Source organism: Mytilus galloprovincialis, unplaced genomic scaffold, assembly GCF_965363235.1.
Source record: "Mytilus galloprovincialis unplaced genomic scaffold, xbMytGall1.hap1.1 HAP1_SCAFFOLD_101, whole genome shotgun sequence".
Taxonomy (NCBI): domain Eukaryota; kingdom Metazoa; phylum Mollusca; class Bivalvia; order Mytilida; family Mytilidae; genus Mytilus; species Mytilus galloprovincialis.
This window is the reverse complement of record NW_027468038.1, coordinates 14,902-40,733: the sequence shown is the minus strand read 5'-3', so window position 1 is coordinate 40,733 and position 25,832 is coordinate 14,902. Positions and strand designations below refer to the sequence as shown.

Genomic DNA, 25,832 nt, shown 5'->3' with positions numbered 1-25,832 from the left:
GAAAAAAGGGGGGATATATTTTCAATGAATTGTATTTGGACTAAAAATATTTGTAAACTATTGCAACAGTAATAAGCAGATTTAATGTAAAAAGAATCAAAAACCAAGATTGAAACGAAGAAAAAATAGATTAAAATAAAATAATAAATAGGGTTCTCTTTTGAAGACATATTAGCATAGCGTTTAATGGATGTTAGTACAAGATCTAATATGCTGTGTGTGTGGTTTTCTTCTTCATTAAGGCCAAATAAACAAAAATATGTGTGTTTCCTACTCCCTTTCTACCTTATATTTAAAGCTTAGTCATAGCATACCTTAAAGTTTTTTTTATCATTTTCCAATAAGCACAGAATTTCTCAGTCTCCCATGTACGTATATACTAGTAGGCTATGTTTGTGTGTGTCGTTAAGTTGCTGTCATTTCAATATGAAAATAAGGAGATGTGGTATGATTGCCAATGAGACAACTATCCACCATAGTTCAAATGAAGTGGATGTAAGCAATTATAGACAACTGTATATATGATCTTCAAAAATGAGAGAAAAAAACCTATACCGTGAACCTACAATTCACGCGATACCTGTTATCAGAGAAATAACTTTTTCTTACTTTTTGTACCACTGTCCGTCCATCCATCCTTGTTTCTGGTCATCACAGTAGTCACGTGTGACGTCACTGTATTGTTTCGGGTTTATTCACCTCGCGTGCTGTGGACAGATTAAAATGACATAGCAAAGATACAGTCAAGTCGTCACACACTAAATAACAGAGAGAAAAAAGAAGAGAAAAAACACAGGACAACCATTTGAAAGAAACATAGAAACAAGTAGGTGCATTTATTTTATACACGAGTAAAACAAAGATGAAATTCGAAAGGTAGAGAATAGTGATATTTGCATAATAAATCGCAGGTAATAAAATGACAAAATAATTGCAGAACTGTTAAAGGTTGAACAAAAACCTCCGTACTTTAGAGTTTCCTTCCAACTTTTAATACACAATATTATTGTAGTAATTTTGACAAATAATAAATAAAAAAATAAATAAATAACAGACAAACGTCACTGCATTCATTTGCTACTAATCTGATTTTGACGATACGTTATACATCTTTTGTATTGTATACATTTTAACAGTTTATTTATATAGTACTGAAAAAAAGTACTGAGTTTAATTTTAGAGTTACCTCCCCATTGACTAGTTGATATGAAATAGAGAGCCAACCTTTGACTTTGCTTACGTGTAGAAAAAGTCCAACAAAAAATGTCAGTCAAGTTGAACACGAAGAAGAAGAGAGAAATGGAAAAACTCACATAATGACAAAAATGATTTTTCGGTTGAAGGTTAGCTGTGTGATTTTGACCCCCTTCCCCCTAAAAAAAAGAGCACAATAAAGCCCTAGCATGACTTCCTATTTTCGTAGATTGTCACTCTAACGAAAACTGAATAGAAAAAAGTTCTATTCAGTTCAAATAAGTGCGTGAAAATACACTGATATAACTTTAATGGTGCCTAACTACACAAAAAATATAAAAAAAAAAAACAGCTGCATACTTAGGTGTTAGAAATAGTATAGTCACAAGGAGTGAAATAAAACAAACAATGGAAATAATTTGACCCCAAAAAATATTTCAGAGACCAGTGCAAAGTTCAGAGAAAAGTAAAGAAAAGGGTAGGGCTCAGCTAGATTTAGTTTGATAACTAATGTACAACAATTGTAGATTCTTTTTGAATAAATTGGGTAGCCCTTAAAAGGGCTTTTGGTGGCTGAATAGCCTCTGCAGACTGAAGTCTGGAACAGTTTACTTCTTCTTTGGTGTCTTCTTGGCTTTTGGTTTGGCTGCCTTCTTTTTTGCTGGTGACTTGGCTGCTGGCTTCTTTGGCTTGGCTGCTTTCTTTGCTGCTGGTTTTTTTGCCTTTGGTTTGGCCGCCTTTTTCTCTCCAGCTGGTTTCTTTGCTGCTGGCTTCTTCTTCTTGGGTGTGCTCTTTGCCTTCTTAGGCTTGGCGGCTTTAGGTTTGGCTGCTTTCTTTGCCTTTGCTGGCTTCTTTTTAACTACTTTAGCCTCTCCAATTCTGAAAGATCCGGATGCTCCAGTTCCCTTGGACTGCTTCAAACTGTTGTTCTTAACTCCGGCTCTGAGTGCAAGTTTTAAATGAGCATTTACTGACTTGGCATCTTTTCCGACGTTGAAGTTGGCCATGATGTACTTCAGAATTGCTTGCCTTGAGGAACCTCCACGTTCTTTCAAAGCGGCGATGGCTTTTCCAATCATCTCGCTGTATTTAGGATGTGCGGAAGGCTTCTTTGGCTTGGCTGCTGCCTTTTTCTTTGGTGATTTAGCTGGTGCTACTGCTGGTGCTGCTGTTGCGTCTGCCATTTTGAATGATTCAAAATTTTATCCTTTACGAAGTTTATACTACGAATAACGATTTGAAAATAACGCCATTCCAGGCCTCGTTTATTTATAACAGACGAACGCGGACCTCGACGAAGACACCCTTAAAAATAACTTGTAAAATCCATTACGCGATCTCGGTAAAATGATTATGTGCTTCTTCGAAGACTTTTATGATAATTTATAGTATAATTCTATCAAAAACATTCACATATAGCATACCAAATTGCTCAACAGTCATTAATCTTGCATGTTAGATAAACTGTGTATTTTTCGATGTACACAGTAAAAAGATATTAATAGTTAAAGTAGAACCGACTGAATTGTCTTCGCAGGTATGTTGACAGAAAATTTACGAGTTTTTCTCATTACACAAATATTCTATCGTCGTAAAATTGTACAGCGGAAGAAAAATCATTTCTCTTTAGGTTTCTTTCCGTTTTTATTCACTGGAAGCATGTTCCTCCTCGTAATAAGTTTGTTTCCAGCTAGAGGGAAACACACAAAAAGTTCACGCGCCATTGTTTAATTGCAGATTTTTACTAAAACTTCAAATAACATTTTTATTCAACCCGAGCAAAATTTCGCAAACATTCAAGATTCGAATGAACAAACCCAATATCTAGAATACGAATTTGAAACATCTTTTTATTTAATCTAGCGTTGGGAACTTTTCAGAGAGCGACTTTGTTTTCAGTGGATCTGAGGCACTGGACAACTGTTCTGTATGATGCGTCTTCGCTTTTATTTCCATTTGCATGTACAATTTGCGCACTTTCAAGTCAAAACATCGAATATGTCTTATAGAATATACCATATTTTTCAACAAAGTATATTTAATTAATTTTATTATCAATAACCGATGATCTGAGCTCAAAGTGGCCGGGCCGCCTGAAAGTTTCGATACAAACAAAACAACAAAACAACAAAACAAAAACAAAACACGAAGATTTTTGTAGTTTTATAATTCGAAAGTGGTACATATCATTTGTATCTTAATTGACAATTACAAAAGTTCATTTATTTCCCTCCAAAAAGGGAAATGTGTGTCACAGTGAAGACTCTGGCTATACATATGCATTATACCTATATATATAAGCTATGCAAGTGAAACCAGAACCGGTAAAGGGTGAAGCAGCATCCCGTGACACGGACGATTAAAAAGAGACAGAAGGACAAAAACACATCAGTGTGAACCATTGGACTTTGGGCAAAACATTTTTCCACTGTATTTAACTAAACCTCCAGCCCCCCCCCCCCCCTTTTCAAAAAAAAAAAAAAATCCGGAGAAAAAAGGGGGGATATATTTTCAATGAATTGTATTTGGACTAAAAATATTTGTAAACTATTGCAACAGTAATAAGCAGATTTAATGTAAAAAGAATCAAAAACCAAGATTGAAACGAAGAAAAAATAGATTAAAATAAAATAATAAATAGGGTTCTCTTTTGAAGACATATTAGCATAGCGTTTAATGGATGTTAGTACAAGATCTAATATGCTGTGTGTGTGGTTTTCTTCTTCATTAAGGCCAAATAAACAAAAATATGTGTGTTTCCTACTCCCTTTCTACCTTATATTTAAAGCTTAGTCATAGCATACCTTAAAGTTTTTTTTATCATTTTCCAATAAGCACAGAATTTCTCAGTCTCCCATGTACGTATATACTAGTAGGCTATGTTTGTGTGTGTCGTTAAGTTGCTGTCATTTCAATATGAAAATAAGGAGATGTGGTATGATTGCCAATGAGACAACTATCCACCATAGTTCAAATGAAGTGGATGTAAGCAATTATAGACAACTGTATATATGATCTTCAAAAATGAGAGAAAAAAACCTATACCGTGAACCTACAATTCACGCGATACCTGTTATCAGAGAAATAACTTTTTCTTACTTTTTGTACCACTGTCCGTCCATCCATCCTTGTTTCTGGTCATCACAGTAGTCACGTGTGACGTCACTGTATTGTTTCGGGTTTATTCACCTCGCGTGCTGTGGACAGATTAAAATGACATAGCAAAGATACAGTCAAGTCGTCACACACTAAATAACAGAGAGAAAAAAGAAGAGAAAAAACACAGGACAACCATTTGAAAGAAACATAGAAACAAGTAGGTGCATTTATTTTATACACGAGTAAAACAAAGATGAAATTCGAAAGGTAGAGAATAGTGATATTTGCATAATAAATCGCAGGTAATAAAATGACAAAATAATTGCAGAACTGTTAAAGGTTGAACAAAAACCTCCGTACTTTAGAGTTTCCTTCCAACTTTTAATACACAATATTATTGTAGTAATTTTGACAAATAATAAATAAAAAAATAAATAAATAACAGACAAACGTCACTGCATTCATTTGCTACTAATCTGATTTTGACGATACGTTATACATCTTTTGTATTGTATACATTTTAACAGTTTATTTATATAGTACTGAAAAAAAGTACTGAGTTTAATTTTAGAGTTACCTCCCCATTGACTAGTTGATATGAAATAGAGAGCCAACCTTTGACTTTGCTTACGTGTAGAAAAAGTCCAACAAAAAATGTCAGTCAAGTTGAACACGAAGAAGAAGAGAGAAATGGAAAAACTCACATAATGACAAAAATGATTTTTCGGTTGAAGGTTAGCTGTGTGATTTTGACCCCCTTCCCCCTAAAAAAAAGAGCACAATAAAGCCCTAGCATGACTTCCTATTTTCGTAGATTGTCACTCTAACGAAAACTGAATAGAAAAAAGTTCTATTCAGTTCAAATAAGTGCGTGAAAATACACTGATATAACTTTAATGGTGCCTAACTACACAAAAAATATAAAAAAAAAAAACAGCTGCATACTTAGGTGTTAGAAATAGTATAGTCACAAGGAGTGAAATAAAACAAACAATGGAAATAATTTGACCCCAAAAAATATTTCAGAGACCAGTGCAAAGTTCAGAGAAAAGTAAAGAAAAGGGTAGGGCTCAGCTAGATTTAGTTTGATAACTAATGTACAACAATTGTAGATTCTTTTTGAATAAATTGGGTAGCCCTTAAAAGGGCTTTTGGTGGCTGAATAGCCTCTGCAGACTGAAGTCTGGAACAGTTTACTTCTTCTTTGGTGTCTTCTTGGCTTTTGGTTTGGCTGCCTTCTTTTTTGCTGGTGACTTGGCTGCTGGCTTCTTTGGCTTGGCTGCTTTCTTTGCTGCTGGTTTTTTTGCCTTTGGTTTGGCCGCCTTTTTCTCTCCAGCTGGTTTCTTTGCTGCTGGCTTCTTCTTCTTGGGTGTGCTCTTTGCCTTCTTAGGCTTGGCGGCTTTAGGTTTGGCTGCTTTCTTTGCCTTTGCTGGCTTCTTTTTAACTACTTTAGCCTCTCCAATTCTGAAAGATCCGGATGCTCCAGTTCCCTTGGACTGCTTCAAACTGTTGTTCTTAACTCCGGCTCTGAGTGCAAGTTTTAAATGAGCATTTACTGACTTGGCATCTTTTCCGACGTTGAAGTTGGCCATGATGTACTTCAGAATTGCTTGCCTTGAGGAACCTCCACGTTCTTTCAAAGCGGCGATGGCTTTTCCAATCATCTCGCTGTATTTAGGATGTGCGGAAGGCTTCTTTGGCTTGGCTGCTGCCTTTTTCTTTGGTGATTTAGCTGGTGCTACTGCTGGTGCTGCTGTTGCGTCTGCCATTTTGAATGATTCAAAATTTTATCCTTTACGAAGTTTATACTACGAATAACGATTTGAAAATAACGCCATTCCAGGCCTCGTTTATTTATAACAGACGAACGCGGACCTCGACGAAGACACCCTTAAAAATAACTTGTAAAATCCATTACGCGATCTCGGTAAAATGATTATGTGCTTCTTCGAAGACTTTTATGATAATTTATAGTATAATTCTATCAAAAACATTCACATATAGCATACCAAATTGCTCAACAGTCATTAATCTTGCATGTTAGATAAACTGTGTATTTTTCGATGTACACAGTAAAAAGATATTAATAGTTAAAGTAGAACCGACTGAATTGTCTTCGCAGGTATGTTGACAGAAAATTTACGAGTTTTTCTCATTACACAAATATTCTATCGTCGTAAAATTGTACAGCGGAAGAAAAATCATTTCTCTTTAGGTTTCTTTCCGTTTTTATTCACTGGAAGCATGTTCCTCCTCGTAATAAGTTTGTTTCCAGCTAGAGGGAAACACACAAAAAGTTCACGCGCCATTGTTTAATTGCAGATTTTTACTAAAACTTCAAATAACATTTTTATTCAACCCGAGCAAAATTTCGCAAACATTCAAGATTCGAATGAACAAACCCAATATCTAGAATACGAATTTGAAACATCTTTTTATTTAATCTAGCGTTGGGAACTTTTCAGAGAGCGACTTTGTTTTCAGTGGATCTGAGGCACTGGACAACTGTTCTGTATGATGCGTCTTCGCTTTTATTTCCATTTGCATGTACAATTTGCGCACTTTCAAGTCAAAACATCGAATATGTCTTATAGAATATACCATATTTTTCAACAAAGTATATTTAATTAATTTTATTATCAATAACCGATGATCTGAGCTCAAAGTGGCCGGGCCGCCTGAAAGTTTCGATACAAACAAAACAACAAAACAACAAAACAAAAACAAAACACGAAGATTTTTGTAGTTTTATAATTCGAAAGTGGTACATATCATTTGTATCTTAATTGACAATTACAAAAGTTCATTTATTTCCCTCCAAAAAGGGAAATGTGTGTCACAGTGAAGACTCTGGCTATACATATGCATTATACCTATATATATAAGCTATGCAAGTGAAACCAGAACCGGTAAAGGGTGAAGCAGCATCCCGTGACACGGACGATTAAAAAGAGACAGAAGGACAAAAACACATCAGTGTGAACCATTGGACTTTGGGCAAAACATTTTTCCACTGTATTTAACTAAACCTCCAGCCCCCCCCCCCCCCTTTTCAAAAAAAAAAAAAAATCCGGAGAAAAAAGGGGGGATATATTTTCAATGAATTGTATTTGGACTAAAAATATTTGTAAACTATTGCAACAGTAATAAGCAGATTTAATGTAAAAAGAATCAAAAACCAAGATTGAAACGAAGAAAAAATAGATTAAAATAAAATAATAAATAGGGTTCTCTTTTGAAGACATATTAGCATAGCGTTTAATGGATGTTAGTACAAGATCTAATATGCTGTGTGTGTGGTTTTCTTCTTCATTAAGGCCAAATAAACAAAAATATGTGTGTTTCCTACTCCCTTTCTACCTTATATTTAAAGCTTAGTCATAGCATACCTTAAAGTTTTTTTTATCATTTTCCAATAAGCACAGAATTTCTCAGTCTCCCATGTACGTATATACTAGTAGGCTATGTTTGTGTGTGTCGTTAAGTTGCTGTCATTTCAATATGAAAATAAGGAGATGTGGTATGATTGCCAATGAGACAACTATCCACCATAGTTCAAATGAAGTGGATGTAAGCAATTATAGACAACTGTATATATGATCTTCAAAAATGAGAGAAAAAAACCTATACCGTGAACCTACAATTCACGCGATACCTGTTATCAGAGAAATAACTTTTTCTTACTTTTTGTACCACTGTCCGTCCATCCATCCTTGTTTCTGGTCATCACAGTAGTCACGTGTGACGTCACTGTATTGTTTCGGGTTTATTCACCTCGCGTGCTGTGGACAGATTAAAATGACATAGCAAAGATACAGTCAAGTCGTCACACACTAAATAACAGAGAGAAAAAAGAAGAGAAAAAACACAGGACAACCATTTGAAAGAAACATAGAAACAAGTAGGTGCATTTATTTTATACACGAGTAAAACAAAGATGAAATTCGAAAGGTAGAGAATAGTGATATTTGCATAATAAATCGCAGGTAATAAAATGACAAAATAATTGCAGAACTGTTAAAGGTTGAACAAAAACCTCCGTACTTTAGAGTTTCCTTCCAACTTTTAATACACAATATTATTGTAGTAATTTTGACAAATAATAAATAAAAAAATAAATAAATAACAGACAAACGTCACTGCATTCATTTGCTACTAATCTGATTTTGACGATACGTTATACATCTTTTGTATTGTATACATTTTAACAGTTTATTTATATAGTACTGAAAAAAAGTACTGAGTTTAATTTTAGAGTTACCTCCCCATTGACTAGTTGATATGAAATAGAGAGCCAACCTTTGACTTTGCTTACGTGTAGAAAAAGTCCAACAAAAAATGTCAGTCAAGTTGAACACGAAGAAGAAGAGAGAAATGGAAAAACTCACATAATGACAAAAATGATTTTTCGGTTGAAGGTTAGCTGTGTGATTTTGACCCCCTTCCCCCTAAAAAAAAGAGCACAATAAAGCCCTAGCATGACTTCCTATTTTCGTAGATTGTCACTCTAACGAAAACTGAATAGAAAAAAGTTCTATTCAGTTCAAATAAGTGCGTGAAAATACACTGATATAACTTTAATGGTGCCTAACTACACAAAAAATATAAAAAAAAAAAACAGCTGCATACTTAGGTGTTAGAAATAGTATAGTCACAAGGAGTGAAATAAAACAAACAATGGAAATAATTTGACCCCAAAAAATATTTCAGAGACCAGTGCAAAGTTCAGAGAAAAGTAAAGAAAAGGGTAGGGCTCAGCTAGATTTAGTTTGATAACTAATGTACAACAATTGTAGATTCTTTTTGAATAAATTGGGTAGCCCTTAAAAGGGCTTTTGGTGGCTGAATAGCCTCTGCAGACTGAAGTCTGGAACAGTTTACTTCTTCTTTGGTGTCTTCTTGGCTTTTGGTTTGGCTGCCTTCTTTTTTGCTGGTGACTTGGCTGCTGGCTTCTTTGGCTTGGCTGCTTTCTTTGCTGCTGGTTTTTTTGCCTTTGGTTTGGCCGCCTTTTTCTCTCCAGCTGGTTTCTTTGCTGCTGGCTTCTTCTTCTTGGGTGTGCTCTTTGCCTTCTTAGGCTTGGCGGCTTTAGGTTTGGCTGCTTTCTTTGCCTTTGCTGGCTTCTTTTTAACTACTTTAGCCTCTCCAATTCTGAAAGATCCGGATGCTCCAGTTCCCTTGGACTGCTTCAAACTGTTGTTCTTAACTCCGGCTCTGAGTGCAAGTTTTAAATGAGCATTTACTGACTTGGCATCTTTTCCGACGTTGAAGTTGGCCATGATGTACTTCAGAATTGCTTGCCTTGAGGAACCTCCACGTTCTTTCAAAGCGGCGATGGCTTTTCCAATCATCTCGCTGTATTTAGGATGTGCGGAAGGCTTCTTTGGCTTGGCTGCTGCCTTTTTCTTTGGTGATTTAGCTGGTGCTACTGCTGGTGCTGCTGTTGCGTCTGCCATTTTGAATGATTCAAAATTTTATCCTTTACGAAGTTTATACTACGAATAACGATTTGAAAATAACGCCATTCCAGGCCTCGTTTATTTATAACAGACGAACGCGGACCTCGACGAAGACACCCTTAAAAATAACTTGTAAAATCCATTACGCGATCTCGGTAAAATGATTATGTGCTTCTTCGAAGACTTTTATGATAATTTATAGTATAATTCTATCAAAAACATTCACATATAGCATACCAAATTGCTCAACAGTCATTAATCTTGCATGTTAGATAAACTGTGTATTTTTCGATGTACACAGTAAAAAGATATTAATAGTTAAAGTAGAACCGACTGAATTGTCTTCGCAGGTATGTTGACAGAAAATTTACGAGTTTTTCTCATTACACAAATATTCTATCGTCGTAAAATTGTACAGCGGAAGAAAAATCATTTCTCTTTAGGTTTCTTTCCGTTTTTATTCACTGGAAGCATGTTCCTCCTCGTAATAAGTTTGTTTCCAGCTAGAGGGAAACACACAAAAAGTTCACGCGCCATTGTTTAATTGCAGATTTTTACTAAAACTTCAAATAACATTTTTATTCAACCCGAGCAAAATTTCGCAAACATTCAAGATTCGAATGAACAAACCCAATATCTAGAATACGAATTTGAAACATCTTTTTATTTAATCTAGCGTTGGGAACTTTTCAGAGAGCGACTTTGTTTTCAGTGGATCTGAGGCACTGGACAACTGTTCTGTATGATGCGTCTTCGCTTTTATTTCCATTTGCATGTACAATTTGCGCACTTTCAAGTCAAAACATCGAATATGTCTTATAGAATATACCATATTTTTCAACAAAGTATATTTAATTAATTTTATTATCAATAACCGATGATCTGAGCTCAAAGTGGCCGGGCCGCCTGAAAGTTTCGATACAAACAAAACAACAAAACAACAAAACAAAAACAAAACACGAAGATTTTTGTAGTTTTATAATTCGAAAGTGGTACATATCATTTGTATCTTAATTGACAATTACAAAAGTTCATTTATTTCCCTCCAAAAAGGGAAATGTGTGTCACAGTGAAGACTCTGGCTATACATATGCATTATACCTATATATATAAGCTATGCAAGTGAAACCAGAACCGGTAAAGGGTGAAGCAGCATCCCGTGACACGGACGATTAAAAAGAGACAGAAGGACAAAAACACATAAGTGTGAACCATTGGACTTTGGGCAAAACATTTTTCCACTGTATTTAACTAAACCTCCAGCCCCCCCCCCCCCCCCTTTTCAAAAAAAAAAAAAAATCCGGAGAAAAAAGGGGGGATATATTTTCAATGAATTGTATTTGGACTAAAAATATTTGTAAACTATTGCAACAGTAATAAGCAGATTTAATGTAAAAAGAATCAAAAACCAAGATTGAAACGAAGAAAAAATAGATTAAAATAAAATAATAAATAGGGTTCTCTTTTGAAGACATATTAGCATAGCGTTTAATGGATGTTAGTACAAGATCTAATATGCTGTGTGTGTGGTTTTCTTCTTCATTAAGGTCAAATAAACAAAAATATGTGTGTTTCCTACTCCCTTTCTACCTTATATTTAAAGCTTAGTCATAGCATACCTTAAAGTTTTTTTTATCATTTTCCAATAAGCACAGAATTTCTCAGTCTCCCATGTACGTATATACTAGTAGGCTATGTTTGTGTGTGTCGTTAAGTTGCTGTCATTTCAATATGAAAATAAGGAGATGTGGTATGATTGCCAATGAGACAACTATCCACCATAGTTCAAATGAAGTGGATGTAAGCAATTATAGACAACTGTATATATGATCTTCAAAAATGAGAGAAAAAAACCTATACCGTGAACCTACAATTCACGCGATACCTGTTATCAGAGAAATAACTTTTTCTTACTTTTTGTACCACTGTCCGTCCATCCATCCTTGTTTCTGGTCATCACAGTAGTCACGTGTGACGTCACTGTATTGTTTCGGGTTTATTCACCTCGCGTGCTGTGGACAGATTAAAATGACATAGCAAAGATACAGTCAAGTCGTCACACACTAAATAACAGAGAGAAAAAAGAAGAGAAAAAACACAGGACAACCATTTGAAAGAAACATAGAAACAAGTAGGTGCATTTATTTTATACACGAGTAAAACAAAGATGAAATTCGAAAGGTAGAGAATAGTGATATTTGCATAATAAATCGCAGGTAATAAAATGACAAAATAATTGCAGAACTGTTAAAGGTTGAACAAAAACCTCCGTACTTTAGAGTTTCCTTCCAACTTTTAATACACAATATTATTGTAGTAATTTTGACAAATAATAAATAAAAAAATAAATAAATAACAGACAAACGTCACTGCATTCATTTGCTACTAATCTGATTTTGACGATACGTTATACATCTTTTGTATTGTATACATTTTAACAGTTTATTTATATAGTACTGAAAAAAAGTACTGAGTTTAATTTTAGAGTTACCTCCCCATTGACTAGTTGATATGAAATAGAGAGCCAACCTTTGACTTTGCTTACGTGTAGAAAAAGTCCAACAAAAAATGTCAGTCAAGTTGAACACGAAGAAGAAGAGAGAAATGGAAAAACTCACATAATGACAAAAATGATTTTTCGGTTGAAGGTTAGCTGTGTGATTTTGACCCCCTTCCCCCTAAAAAAAAGAGCACAATAAAGCCCTAGCATGACTTCCTATTTTCGTAGATTGTCACTCTAACGAAAACTGAATAGAAAAAAGTTCTATTCAGTTCAAATAAGTGCGTGAAAATACACTGATATAACTTTAATGGTGCCTAACTACACAAAAAATATAAAAAAAAAAAACAGCTGCATACTTAGGTGTTAGAAATAGTATAGTCACAAGGAGTGAAATAAAACAAACAATGGAAATAATTTGACCCCAAAAAATATTTCAGAGACCAGTGCAAAGTTCAGAGAAAAGTAAAGAAAAGGGTAGGGCTCAGCTAGATTTAGTTTGATAACTAATGTACAACAATTGTAGATTCTTTTTGAATAAATTGGGTAGCCCTTAAAAGGGCTTTTGGTGGCTGAATAGCCTCTGCAGACTGAAGTCTGGAACAGTTTACTTCTTCTTTGGTGTCTTCTTGGCTTTTGGTTTGGCTGCCTTCTTTTTTGCTGGTGACTTGGCTGCTGGCTTCTTTGGCTTGGCTGCTTTCTTTGCTGCTGGTTTTTTTGCCTTTGGTTTGGCCGCCTTTTTCTCTCCAGCTGGTTTCTTTGCTGCTGGCTTCTTCTTCTTGGGTGTGCTCTTTGCCTTCTTAGGCTTGGCGGCTTTAGGTTTGGCTGCTTTCTTTGCCTTTGCTGGCTTCTTTTTAACTACTTTAGCCTCTCCAATTCTGAAAGATCCGGATGCTCCAGTTCCCTTGGACTGCTTCAAACTGTTGTTCTTAACTCCGGCTCTGAGTGCAAGTTTTAAATGAGCATTTACTGACTTGGCATCTTTTCCGACGTTGAAGTTGGCCATGATGTACTTCAGAATTGCTTGCCTTGAGGAACCTCCACGTTCTTTCAAAGCGGCGATGGCTTTTCCAATCATCTCGCTGTATTTAGGATGTGCGGAAGGCTTCTTTGGCTTGGCTGCTGCCTTTTTCTTTGGTGATTTAGCTGGTGCTACTGCTGGTGCTGCTGTTGCGTCTGCCATTTTGAATGATTCAAAATTTTATCCTTTACGAAGTTTATACTACGAATAACGATTTGAAAATAACGCCATTCCAGGCCTCGTTTATTTATAACAGACGAACGCGGACCTCGACGAAGACACCCTTAAAAATAACTTGTAAAATCCATTACGCGATCTCGGTAAAATGATTATGTGCTTCTTCGAAGACTTTTATGATAATTTATAGTATAATTCTATCAAAAACATTCACATATAGCATACCAAATTGCTCAACAGTCATTAATCTTGCATGTTAGATAAACTGTGTATTTTTCGATGTACACAGTAAAAAGATATTAATAGTTAAAGTAGAACCGACTGAATTGTCTTCGCAGGTATGTTGACAGAAAATTTACGAGTTTTTCTCATTACACAAATATTCTATCGTCGTAAAATTGTACAGCGGAAGAAAAATCATTTCTCTTTAGGTTTCTTTCCGTTTTTATTCACTGGAAGCATGTTCCTCCTCGTAATAAGTTTGTTTCCAGCTAGAGGGAAACACACAAAAAGTTCACGCGCCATTGTTTAATTGCAGATTTTTACTAAAACTTCAAATAACATTTTTATTCAACCCGAGCAAAATTTCGCAAACATTCAAGATTCGAATGAACAAACCCAATATCTAGAATACGAATTTGAAACATCTTTTTATTTAATCTAGCGTTGGGAACTTTTCAGAGAGCGACTTTGTTTTCAGTGGATCTGAGGCACTGGACAACTGTTCTGTATGATGCGTCTTCGCTTTTATTTCCATTTGCATGTACAATTTGCGCACTTTCAAGTCAAAACATCGAATATGTCTTATAGAATATACCATATTTTTCAACAAAGTATATTTAATTAATTTTATTATCAATAACCGATGATCTGAGCTCAAAGTGGCCGGGCCGCCTGAAAGTTTCGATACAAACAAAACAACAAAACAACAAAACAAAAACAAAACACGAAGATTTTTGTAGTTTTATAATTCGAAAGTGGTACATATCATTTGTATCTTAATTGACAATTACAAAAGTTCATTTATTTCCCTCCAAAAAGGGAAATGTGTGTCACAGTGAAGACTCTGGCTATACATATGCATTATACCTATATATATAAGCTATGCAAGTGAAACCAGAACCGGTAAAGGGTGAAGCAGCATCCCGTGACACGGACGATTAAAAAGAGACAGAAGGACAAAAACACATCAGTGTGAACCATTGGACTTTGGGCAAAACATTTTTCCACTGTATTTAACTAAACCTCCAGCCCCCCCCCCCCCCTTTTCAAAAAAAAAAAAAAATCCGGAGAAAAAAGGGGGGATATATTTTCAATGAATTGTATTTGGACTAAAAATATTTGTAAACTATTGCAACAGTAATAAGCAGATTTAATGTAAAAAGAATCAAAAACCAAGATTGAAACGAAGAAAAAATAGATTAAAATAAAATAATAAATAGGGTTCTCTTTTGAAGACATATTAGCATAGCGTTTAATGGATGTTAGTACAAGATCTAATATGCTGTGTGTGTGGTTTTCTTCTTCATTAAGGCCAAATAAACAAAAATATGTGTGTTTCCTACTCCCTTTCTACCTTATATTTAAAGCTTAGTCATAGCATACCTTAAAGTTTTTTTTATCATTTTCCAATAAGCACAGAATTTCTCAGTCTCCCATGTACGTATATACTAGTAGGCTATGTTTGTGTGTGTCGTTAAGTTGCTGTCATTTCAATATGAAAATAAGGAGATGTGGTATGATTGCCAATGAGACAACTATCCACCATAGTTCAAATGAAGTGGATGTAAGCAATTATAGACAACTGTATATATGATCTTCAAAAATGAGAGAAAAAAACCTATACCGTGAACCTACAATTCACGCGATACCTGTTATCAGAGAAATAACTTTTTCTTACTTTTTGTACCACTGTCCGTCCATCCATCCTTGTTTCTGGTCATCACAGTAGTCACGTGTGACGTCACTGTATTGTTTCGGGTTTATTCACCTCGCGTGCTGTGGACAGATTAAAATGACATAGCAAAGATACAGTCAAGTCGTCACACACTAAATAACAGAGAGAAAAAAGAAGAGAAAAAACACAGGACAACCATTTGAAAGAAACATAGAAACAAGTAGGTGCATTTATTTTATACACGAGTAAAACAAAGATGAAATTCGAAAGGTAGAGAATAGTGATATTTGCATAATAAATCGCAGGTAATAAAATGACAAAATAATTGCAGAACTGTTAAAGGTTGAACAAAAACCTCCGTACTTTAGAGTTTCCTTCCAACTTTTAATACACAATATTATTGTAGTAATTTTGACAAATAATAAATAAAAAAATAAATAAATAACAGACAAACGTCACTGCATTCATTTGCTACTAATCTGATTTTGACGATACGTTATACATCTTTTGTATTGTATACATTTTAACAGTTTATTTATATAGTACTGAAAAAAAGTACTGAGTTTAATTTTAGAGTTACCTCCCCATTGACTAGTTGATATGAAATAGAGAGCCAACCTTTGACTTTGCTTACGTGTAGAAAAAGTCCAACAAAAAATGTCAGTCAAGTTGAACACGAAGAAGAAGAGAGAAATGGAAAAACTCACATAATGACAAAAATGATTTTTCGGTTGAAGGTTAGCTGTGTGATTTTGACCCCCTTCCCCCTAAAAAAAAGAGCACAATAAAGCCCTAGCATGACTTCCTATTTTCGTAGATTGTCACTCTAACGAAAACTGAATAGAAAAAAGTTCTATTCAGTTCAAATAAGTGCGTGAAAATACACTGATATAACTTTAATGGTGCCTAACTACACAAAAAATATAAAAAAAAAAAACAGCTGCATACTTAGGTGTTAGAAATAGTATAGTCACAAGGAGTGAAATAAAACAAACAATGGAAATAATTTGACCCCAAAAAATATTTCAGAGACCAGTGCAAAGTTCAGAGAAAAGTAAAGAAAAGGGTAGGGCTCAGCTAGATTTAGTTTGATAACTAATGTACAACAATTGTAGATTCTTTTTGAATAAATTGGGTAGCCCTTAAAAGGGCTTTTGGTGGCTGAATAGCCTCTGCAGACTGAAGTCTGGAACAGTTTACTTCTTCTTTGGTGTCTTCTTGGCTTTTGGTTTGGCTGCCTTCTTTTTTGCTGGTGACTTGGCTGCTGGCTTCTTTGGCTTGGCTGCTTTCTTTGCTGCTGGTTTTTTTGCCTTTGGTTTGGCCGCCTTTTTCTCTCCAGCTGGTTTCTTTGCTGCTGGCTTCTTCTTCTTGGGTGTGCTCTTTGCCTTCTTAGGCTTGGCGGCTTTAGGTTTGGCTGCTTTCTTTGCCTTTGCTGGCTTCTTTTTAACTACTTTAGCCTCTCCAATTCTGAAAGATCCGGATGCTCCAGTTCCCTTGGACTGCTTCAAACTGTTGTTCTTAACTCCGGCTCTGAGTGCAAGTTTTAAATGAGCATTTACTGACTTGGCATCTTTTCCGACGTTGAAGTTGGCCATGATGTACTTCAGAATTGCTTGCCTTGAGGAACCTCCACGTTCTTTCAAAGCGGCGATGGCTTTTCCAATCATCTCGCTGTATTTAGGATGTGCGGAAGGCTTCTTTGGCTTGGCTGCTGCCTTTTTCTTTGGTGATTTAGCTGGTGCTACTGCTGGTGCTGCTGTTGCGTCTGCCATTTTGAATGATTCAAAATTTTATCCTTTACGAAGTTTATACTACGAATAACGATTTGAAAATAACGCCATTCCAGGCCTCGTTTATTTATAACAGACGAACGCGGACCTCGACGAAGACACCCTTAAAAATAACTTGTAAAATCCATTACGCGATCTCGGTAAAATGATTATGTGCTTCTTCGAAGACTTTTATGATAATTTATAGTATAATTCTATCAAAAACATTCACATATAGCATACCAAATTGCTCAACAGTCATTAATCTTGCATGTTAGATAAACTGTGTATTTTTCGATGTACACAGTAAAAAGATATTAATAGTTAAAGTAGAACCGACTGAATTGTCTTCGCAGGTATGTTGACAGAAAATTTACGAGTTTTTCTCATTACACAAATATTCTATCGTCGTAAAATTGTACAGCGGAAGAAAAATCATTTCTCTTTAGGTTTCTTTCCGTTTTTATTCACTGGAAGCATGTTCCTCCTCGTAATAAGTTTGTTTCCAGCTAGAGGGAAACACACAAAAAGTTCACGCGCCATTGTTTAATTGCAGATTTTTACTAAAACTTCAAATAACATTTTTATTCAACCCGAGCAAAATTTCGCAAACATTCAAGATTCGAATGAACAAACCCAATATCTAGAATACGAATTTGAAACATCTTTTTATTTAATCTAGCGTTGGGAACTTTTCAGAGAGCGACTTTGTTTTCAGTGGATCTGAGGCACTGGACAACTGTTCTGTATGATGCGTCTTCGCTTTTATTTCCATTTGCATGTACAATTTGCGCACTTTCAAGTCAAAACATCGAATATGTCTTATAGAATATACCATATTTTTCAACAAAGTATATTTAATTAATTTTATTATCAATAACCGATGATCTGAGCTCAAAGTGGCCGGGCCGCCTGAAAGTTTCGATACAAACAAAACAACAAAACAACAAAACAAAAACAAAACACGAAGATTTTTGTAGTTTTATAATTCGAAAGTGGTACATATCATTTGTATCTTAATTGACAATTACAAAAGTTCATTTATTTCCCTCCAAAAAGGGAAATGTGTGTCACAGTGAAGACTCTGGCTATACATATGCATTATACCTATATATATAAGCTATGCAAGTGAAACCAGAACCGGTAAAGGGTGAAGCAGCATCCCGTGACACGGACGATTAAAAAGAGACAGAAGGACAAAAACACATCAGTGTGAACCATTGGACTTTGGGCAAAACATTTTTCCACTGTATTTAACTAAACCTCCAGCCCCCCCCCCCCCCTTTTCAAAAAAAAAAAAAAATCCGGAGAAAAAAGGGGGGATATATTTTCAATGAATTGTATTTGGACTAAAAATATTTGTAAACTATTGCAACAGTAATAAGCAGATTTAATGTAAAAAGAATCAAAAACCAAGATTGAAACGAAGAAAAAATAGATTAAAATAAAATAATAAATAGGGTTCTCTTTTGAAGACATATTAGCATAGCGTTTAATGGATGTTAGTACAAGATCTAATATGCTGTGTGTGTGGTTTTCTTCTTCATTAAGGCCAAATAAACAAAAATATGTGTGTTTCCTACTCCCTTTCTACCTTATATTTAAAGCTTAGTCATAGCATACCTTAAAGTTTTTTTTATCATTTTCCAATAAGCACAGAATTTCTCAGTCTCCCATGTACGTATATACTAGTAGGCTATGTTTGTGTGTGTCGTTAAGTTGCTGTCATTTCAATATGAAAATAAGGAGATGTGGTATGATTGCCAATGAGACAACTATCCACCATAGTTCAAATGAAGTGGATGTAAGCAATTATAGACAACTGTATATATGATCTTCAAAAATGAGAGAAAAAAACCTATACCGTGAACCTACAATTCACGCGATACCTGTTATCAGAGAAATAACTTTTTCTTACTTTTTGTACCACTGTCCGTCCATCCATCCTTGTTTCTGGTCATCACAGTAGTCACGTGTGACGTCACTGTATTGTTTCGGGTTTATTCACCTCGCGTGCTGTGGACAGATTAAAATGACATAGCAAAGATACAGTCAAGTCGTCACACACTAAATAACAGAGAGAAAAAAGAAGAGAAAAAACACAGGACAACCATTTGAAAGAAACATAGAAACAAGTAGGTGCATTTATTTTATACACGAGTAAAACAAAGATGAAATTCGAAAGGTAGAGAATAGTGATATTTGCATAATAAATCGCAGGTAATAAAATGACAAAATAATTGCAGAACTGTTAAAGGTTGAACAAAAACCTCCGTACTTTAGAGTTTCCTTCCAACTTTTAATACACAATATTATTGTAGTAATTTTGACAAATAATAAATAAAAAAATAAATAAATAACAGACAAACGTCACTGCATTCATTTGCTACTAATCTGATTTTGACGATACGTTATACATCTTTTGTATTGTATACATTTTAACAGTTTATTTATATAGTACTGAAAAAAAGTACTGAGTTTAATTTTAGAGTTACCTCCCCATTGACTAGTTGATATGAAATAGAGAGCCAACCTTTGACTTTGCTTACGTGTAGAAAAAGTCCAACAAAAAATGTCAGTCAAGTTGAACACGAAGAAGAAGAGAGAAATGGAAAAACTCACATAATGACAAAAATGATTTTTCGGTTGAAGGTTAGCTGTGTGATTTTGACCCCCTTCCCCCTAAAAAAAAGAGCACAATAAAGCCCTAGCATGACTTCCTATTTTCGTAGATTGTCACTCTAACGAAAACTGAATAGAAAAAAGTTCTATTCAGTTCAAATAAGTGCGTGAAAATACACTGATATAACTTTAATGGTGCCTAACTACACAAAAAATATAAAAAAAAAAAACAGCTGCATACTTAGGTGTTAGAAATAGTATAGTCACAAGGAGTGAAATAAAACAAACAATGGAAATAATTTGACCCCAAAAAATATTTCAGAGACCAGTGCAAAGTTCAGAGAAAAGTAAAGAAAAGGGTAGGGCTCAGCTAGATTTAGTTTGATAACTAATGTACAACAATTGTAGATTCTTTTTGAATAAATTGGGTAGCCCTTAAAAGGGCTTTTGGTGGCTGAATAGCCTCTGCAGACTGAAGTCTGGAACAGTTTACTTCTTCTTTGGTGTCTTCTTGGCTTTTGGTTTGGCTGCCTTCTTTTTTGCTGGTGACTTGGCTGCTGGCTTCTTTGGCTTGGCTGCTTTCTTTGCTGCTGGTTTTTTTGCCTTTGGTTTGGCCGCCTTTTTCTCTCCAGCTGGTTTCTTTGCTGCTGGCTTCTTCTTCTTGGGTGTGCTCTTTGCCTTCTTAGGCTTGGCGGCTTTAGGTTTGGCTGCTTTCTTTGCCTTTGCTGGCTTCTTTTTAACTACTTTAGCCTCTCCAATTCTGAAAGATCCGGATGCTCCAGTTCCCTTGGACTGCTTCAAACTGTTGTTCTTAACTCCGGCTCTGAGTGCAAGTTTTAAATGAGCATTTACTGACTTGGCATCTTTTCCGACGTTGAAGTTGGCCATGATGTACTTCAGAATTGCTTGCCTTGAGGAACCTCCACGTTCTTTCAAAGCGGCGATGGCTTTTCCAATCATCTCGCTGTATTTAGGATGTGCGGAAGGCTTCTTTGGCTTGGCTGCTGCCTTTTTCTTTGGTGATTTAGCTGGTGCTACTGCTGGTGCTGCTGTTGCGTCTGCCATTTTGAATGATTCAAAATTTTATCCTTTACGAAGTTTATACTACGAATAACGATTTGAAAATAACGCCATTCCAGGCCTCGTTTATTTATAACAGACGAACGCGGACCTCGACGAAGACACCCTTAAAAATAACTTGTAAAATCCATTACGCGATCTCGGTAAAATGATTATGTGCTTCTTCGAAGACTTTTATGATAATTTATAGTATAATTCTATCAAAAACATTCACATATAGCATACCAAATTGCTCAACAGTCATTAATCTTGCATGTTAGATAAACTGTGTATTTTTCGATGTACACAGTAAAAAGATATTAATAGTTAAAGTAGAACCGACTGAATTGTCTTCGCAGGTATGTTGACAGAAAATTTACGAGTTTTTCTCATTACACAAATATTCTATCGTCGTAAAATTGTACAGCGGAAGAAAAATCATTTCTCTTTAGGTTTCTTTCCGTTTTTATTCACTGGAAGCATGTTCCTCCTCGTAATAAGTTTGTTTCCAGCTAGAGGGAAACACACAAAAAGTTCACGCGCCATTGTTTAATTGCAGATTTTTACTAAAACTTCAAATAACATTTTTATTCAACCCGAGCAAAATTTCGCAAACATTCAAGATTCGAATGAACAAACCCAATATCTAGAATACGAATTTGAAACATCTTTTTATTTAATCTAGCGTTGGGAACTTTTCAGAGAGCGACTTTGTTTTCAGTGGATCTGAGGCACTGGACAACTGTTCTGTATGATGCGTCTTCGCTTTTATTTCCATTTGCATGTACAATTTGCGCACTTTCAAGTCAAAACATCGAATATGTCTTATAGAATATACCATATTTTTCAACAAAGTATATTTAATTAATTTTATTATCAATAACCGATGATCTGAGCTCAAAGTGGCCGGGCCGCCTGAAAGTTTCGATACAAACAAAACAACAAAACAACAAAACAAAAACAAAACACGAAGATTTTTGTAGTTTTATAATTCGAAAGTGGTACATATCATTTGTATCTTAATTGACAATTACAAAAGTTCATTTATTTCCCTCCAAAAAGGGAAATGTGTGTCACAGTGAAGACTCTGGCTATACATATGCATTATACCTATATATATAAGCTATGCAAGTGAAACCAGAACCGGTAAAGGGTGAAGCAGCATCCCGTGACACGGACGATTAAAAAGAGACAGAAGGACAAAAACACATCAGTGTGAACCATTGGACTTTGGGCAAAACATTTTTCCACTGTATTTAACTAAACCTCCAGCCCCCCCCCCCCCCTTTTCAAAAAAAAAAAAAAATCCGGAGAAAAAAGGGGGGATATATTTTCAATGAATTGTATTTGGACTAAAAATATTTGTAAACTATTGCAACAGTAATAAGCAGATTTAATGTAAAAAGAATCAAAAACCAAGATTGAAACGAAGAAAAAATAGATTAAAATAAAATAATAAATAGGGTTCTCTTTTGAAGACATATTAGCATAGCGTTTAATGGATGTTAGTACAAGATCTAATATGCTGTGTGTGTGGTTTTCTTCTTCATTAAGGCCAAATAAACAAAAATATGTGTGTTTCCTACTCCCTTTCTACCTTATATTTAAAGCTTAGTCATAGCATACCTTAAAGTTTTTTTTATCATTTTCCAATAAGCACAGAATTTCTCAGTCTCCCATGTACGTATATACTAGTAGGCTATGTTTGTGTGTGTCGTTAAGTTGCTGTCATTTCAATATGAAAATAAGGAGATGTGGTATGATTGCCAATGAGACAACTATCCACCATAGTTCAAATGAAGTGGATGTAAGCAATTATAGACAACTGTATATATGATCTTCAAAAATGAGAGAAAAAAACCTATACCGTGAACCTACAATTCACGCGATACCTGTTATCAGAGAAATAACTTTTTCTTACTTTTTGTACCACTGTCCGTCCATCCATCCTTGTTTCTGGTCATCACAGTAGTCACGTGTGACGTCACTGTATTGTTTCGGGTTTATTCACCTCGCGTGCTGTGGACAGATTAAAATGACATAGCAAAGATACAGTCAAGTCGTCACACACTAAATAACAGAGAGAAAAAAGAAGAGAAAAAACACAGGACAACCATTTGAAAGAAACATAGAAACAAGTAGGTGCATTTATTTTATACACGAGTAAAACAAAGATGAAATTCGAAAGGTAGAGAATAGTGATATTTGCATAATAAATCGCAGGTAATAAAATGACAAAATAATTGCAGAACTGTTAAAGGTTGAACAAAAACCTCCGTACTTTAGAGTTTCCTTCCAACTTTTAATACACAATATTATTGTAGTAATTTTGACAAATAATAAATAAAAAAATAAATAAATAACAGACAAACGTCACTGCATTCATTTGCTACTAATCTGATTTTGACGATACGTTATACATCTTTTGTATTGTATACATTTTAACAGTTTATTTATATAGTACTGAAAAAAAGTACTGAGTTTAATTTTAGAGTTACCTCCCCATTGACTAGTTGATATGAAATAGAGAGCCAACCTTTGACTTTGCTTACGTGTAGAAAAAGTCCAACAAAAAATGTCAGTCAAGTTGAACACGAAGAAGAAGAGAGAAATGGAAAAACTCACATAATGACAAAAATGATTTTTCGGTTGAAGGTTAGCTGTGTGATTTTGACCCCCTTCCCCCTAAAAAAAAGAGCACAATAAAGCCCTAGCATGACTTCCTATTTTCGTAGATTGTCACTCTAACGAAAACTGAATAGAAAAAAGTTCTATTCAGTTCAAATAAGTGCGTGAAAATACACTGATATAACTTTAATGGTGCCTAACTACACAAAAAATATAAAAAAAAAAAACAGCTGCATACTTAGGTGTTAGAAATAGTATAGTCACAAGGAGTGAAATAAAACAAACAATGGAAATAATTTGACCCCAAAAAATATTTCAGAGACCAGTGCAAAGTTCAGAGAAAAGTAAAGAAAAGGGTAGGGCTCAGCTAGATTTAGTTTGATAACTAATGTACAACAATTGTAGATTCTTTTTGAATAAATTGGGTAGCCCTTAAAAGGGCTTTTGGTGGCTGAATAGCCTCTGCAGACTGAAGTCTGGAACAGTTTACTTCTTCTTTGGTGTCTTCTTGGCTTTTGGTTTGGCTGCCTTCTTTTTTGCTGGTGACTTGGCTGCTGGCTTCTTTGGCTTGGCTGCTTTCTTTGCTGCTGGTTTTTTTGCCTTTGGTTTGGCCGCCTTTTTCTCTCCAGCTGGTTTCTTTGCTGCTGGCTTCTTCTTCTTGGGTGTGCTCTTTGCCTTCTTAGGCTTGGCGGCTTTAGGTTTGGCTGCTTTCTTTGCCTTTGCTGGCTTCTTTTTAACTACTTTAGCCTCTCCAATTCTGAAAGATCCGGATGCTCCAGTTCCCTTGGACTGCTTCAAACTGTTGTTCTTAACTCCGGCTCTGAGTGCAAGTTTTAAATGAGCATTTACTGACTTGGCATCTTTTCCGACGTTGAAGTTGGCCATGATGTACTTCAGAATTGCTTGCCTTGAGGAACCTCCACGTTCTTTCAAAGCGGCGATGGCTTTTCCAATCATCTCGCTGTATTTAGGATGTGCGGAAGGCTTCTTTGGCTTGGCTGCTGCCTTTTTCTTTGGTGATTTAGCTGGTGCTACTGCTGGTGCTGCTGTTGCGTCTGCCATTTTGAATGATTCAAAATTTTATCCTTTACGAAGTTTATACTACGAATAACGATTTGAAAATAACGCCATTCCAGGCCTCGTTTATTTATAACAGACGAACGCGGACCTCGACGAAGACACCCTTAAAAATAACTTGTAAAATCCATTACGCGATCTCGGTAAAATGATTATGTGCTTCTTCGAAGACTTTTATGATAATTTATAGTATAATTCTATCAAAAACATTCACATATAGCATACCAAATTGCTCAACAGTCATTAATCTTGCATGTTAGATAAACTGTGTATTTTTCGATGTACACAGTAAAAAGATATTAATAGTTAAAGTAGAACCGACTGAATTGTCTTCGCAGGTATGTTGACAGAAAATTTACGAGTTTTTCTCATTACACAAATATTCTATCGTCGTAAAATTGTACAGCGGAAGAAAAATCATTTCTCTTTAGGTTTCTTTCCGTTTTTATTCACTGGAAGCATGTTCCTCCTCGTAATAAGTTTGTTTCCAGCTAGAGGGAAACACACAAAAAGTTCACGCGCCATTGTTTAATTGCAGATTTTTACTAAAACTTCAAATAACATTTTTATTCAACCCGAGCAAAATTTCGCAAACATTCAAGATTCGAATGAACAAACCCAATATCTAGAATACGAATTTGAAACATCTTTTTATTTAATCTAGCGTTGGGAACTTTTCAGAGAGCGACTTTGTTTTCAGTGGATCTGAGGCACTGGACAACTGTTCTGTATGATGCGTCTTCGCTTTTATTTCCATTTGCATGTACAATTTGCGCACTTTCAAGTCAAAACATCGAATATGTCTTATAGAATATACCATATTTTTCAACAAAGTATATTTAATTAATTTTATTATCAATAACCGATGATCTGAGCTCAAAGTGGCCGGGCCGCCTGAAAGTTTCGATACAAACAAAACAACAAAACAACAAAACAAAAACAAAACACGAAGATTTTTGTAGTTTTATAATTCGAAAGTGGTACATATCATTTGTATCTTAATTGACAATTACAAAAGTTCATTTATTTCCCTCCAAAAAGGGAAATGTGTGTCACAGTGAAGACTCTGGCTATACATATGCATTATACCTATATATATAAGCTATGCAAGTGAAACCAGAACCGGTAAAGGGTGAAGCAGCATCCCGTGACACGGACGATTAAAAAGAGACAGAAGGACAAAAACACATCAGTGTGAACCATTGGACTTTGGGCAAAACATTTTTCCACTGTATTTAACTAAACCTCCAGCCCCCCCCCCCCCTTTTCAAAAAAAAAAAAAAATCCGGAGAAAAAAGGGGGGATATATTTTCAATGAATTGTATTTGGACTA

The 25,832-nt window shown here is 35.2% G+C and overlaps 7 protein-coding genes across 7 annotated transcripts; all 7 read right to left on the bottom strand.

Moving 5' to 3' along the window:
• Positions 1–1,737: 1,737 nt before the first annotated feature.
• Positions 1,738–2,405, bottom strand: LOC143060264 (histone H5-like). Its single transcript, XM_076233579.1, has one exon. It carries the CDS (start codon positions 2,376–2,378, stop codon positions 1,803–1,805), a length of 576 nt encoding a protein of 191 aa, XP_076089694.1. The 5' UTR covers positions 2,379–2,405; the 3' UTR covers positions 1,738–1,802.
• Positions 2,406–5,421: 3,016 nt separating this feature from the next.
• Positions 5,422–6,089, bottom strand: LOC143060257 (histone H5-like). The gene has a single exon (XM_076233573.1). It carries the CDS (start codon positions 6,060–6,062, stop codon positions 5,487–5,489), a length of 576 nt encoding a protein of 191 aa, XP_076089688.1. The 5' UTR covers positions 6,063–6,089; the 3' UTR covers positions 5,422–5,486.
• A 3,016-nt stretch (positions 6,090–9,105) lies between these two features.
• Positions 9,106–9,773, bottom strand: LOC143060267 (histone H5-like). Its single transcript, XM_076233583.1, has one exon. It carries the CDS (start codon positions 9,744–9,746, stop codon positions 9,171–9,173), a length of 576 nt encoding a protein of 191 aa, XP_076089698.1. The 5' UTR covers positions 9,747–9,773; the 3' UTR covers positions 9,106–9,170.
• A 3,018-nt stretch (positions 9,774–12,791) lies between these two features.
• LOC143060266 (histone H5-like) lies at positions 12,792–13,459 on the bottom strand. Its single transcript, XM_076233581.1, has one exon. The coding sequence runs from the start codon at positions 13,430–13,432 to the stop codon at positions 12,857–12,859; it is 576 nt and encodes a 191-aa protein (XP_076089696.1). The 5' UTR covers positions 13,433–13,459; the 3' UTR covers positions 12,792–12,856.
• A 3,016-nt stretch (positions 13,460–16,475) lies between these two features.
• Positions 16,476–17,143, bottom strand: LOC143060261 (histone H5-like). Its single transcript, XM_076233577.1, has one exon. It carries the CDS (start codon positions 17,114–17,116, stop codon positions 16,541–16,543), a length of 576 nt encoding a protein of 191 aa, XP_076089692.1. The 5' UTR covers positions 17,117–17,143; the 3' UTR covers positions 16,476–16,540.
• Positions 17,144–20,159: 3,016 nt separating this feature from the next.
• On the bottom strand, positions 20,160–20,827 carry LOC143060268 (histone H5-like). Its single transcript, XM_076233584.1, has one exon. It carries the CDS (start codon positions 20,798–20,800, stop codon positions 20,225–20,227), a length of 576 nt encoding a protein of 191 aa, XP_076089699.1. The 5' UTR covers positions 20,801–20,827; the 3' UTR covers positions 20,160–20,224.
• Positions 20,828–23,843: 3,016 nt separating this feature from the next.
• LOC143060258 (histone H5-like) lies at positions 23,844–24,511 on the bottom strand. Its single transcript, XM_076233574.1, has one exon. The coding sequence runs from the start codon at positions 24,482–24,484 to the stop codon at positions 23,909–23,911; it is 576 nt and encodes a 191-aa protein (XP_076089689.1). The 5' UTR covers positions 24,485–24,511; the 3' UTR covers positions 23,844–23,908.
• Positions 24,512–25,832: the final 1,321 nt, after the last annotated feature.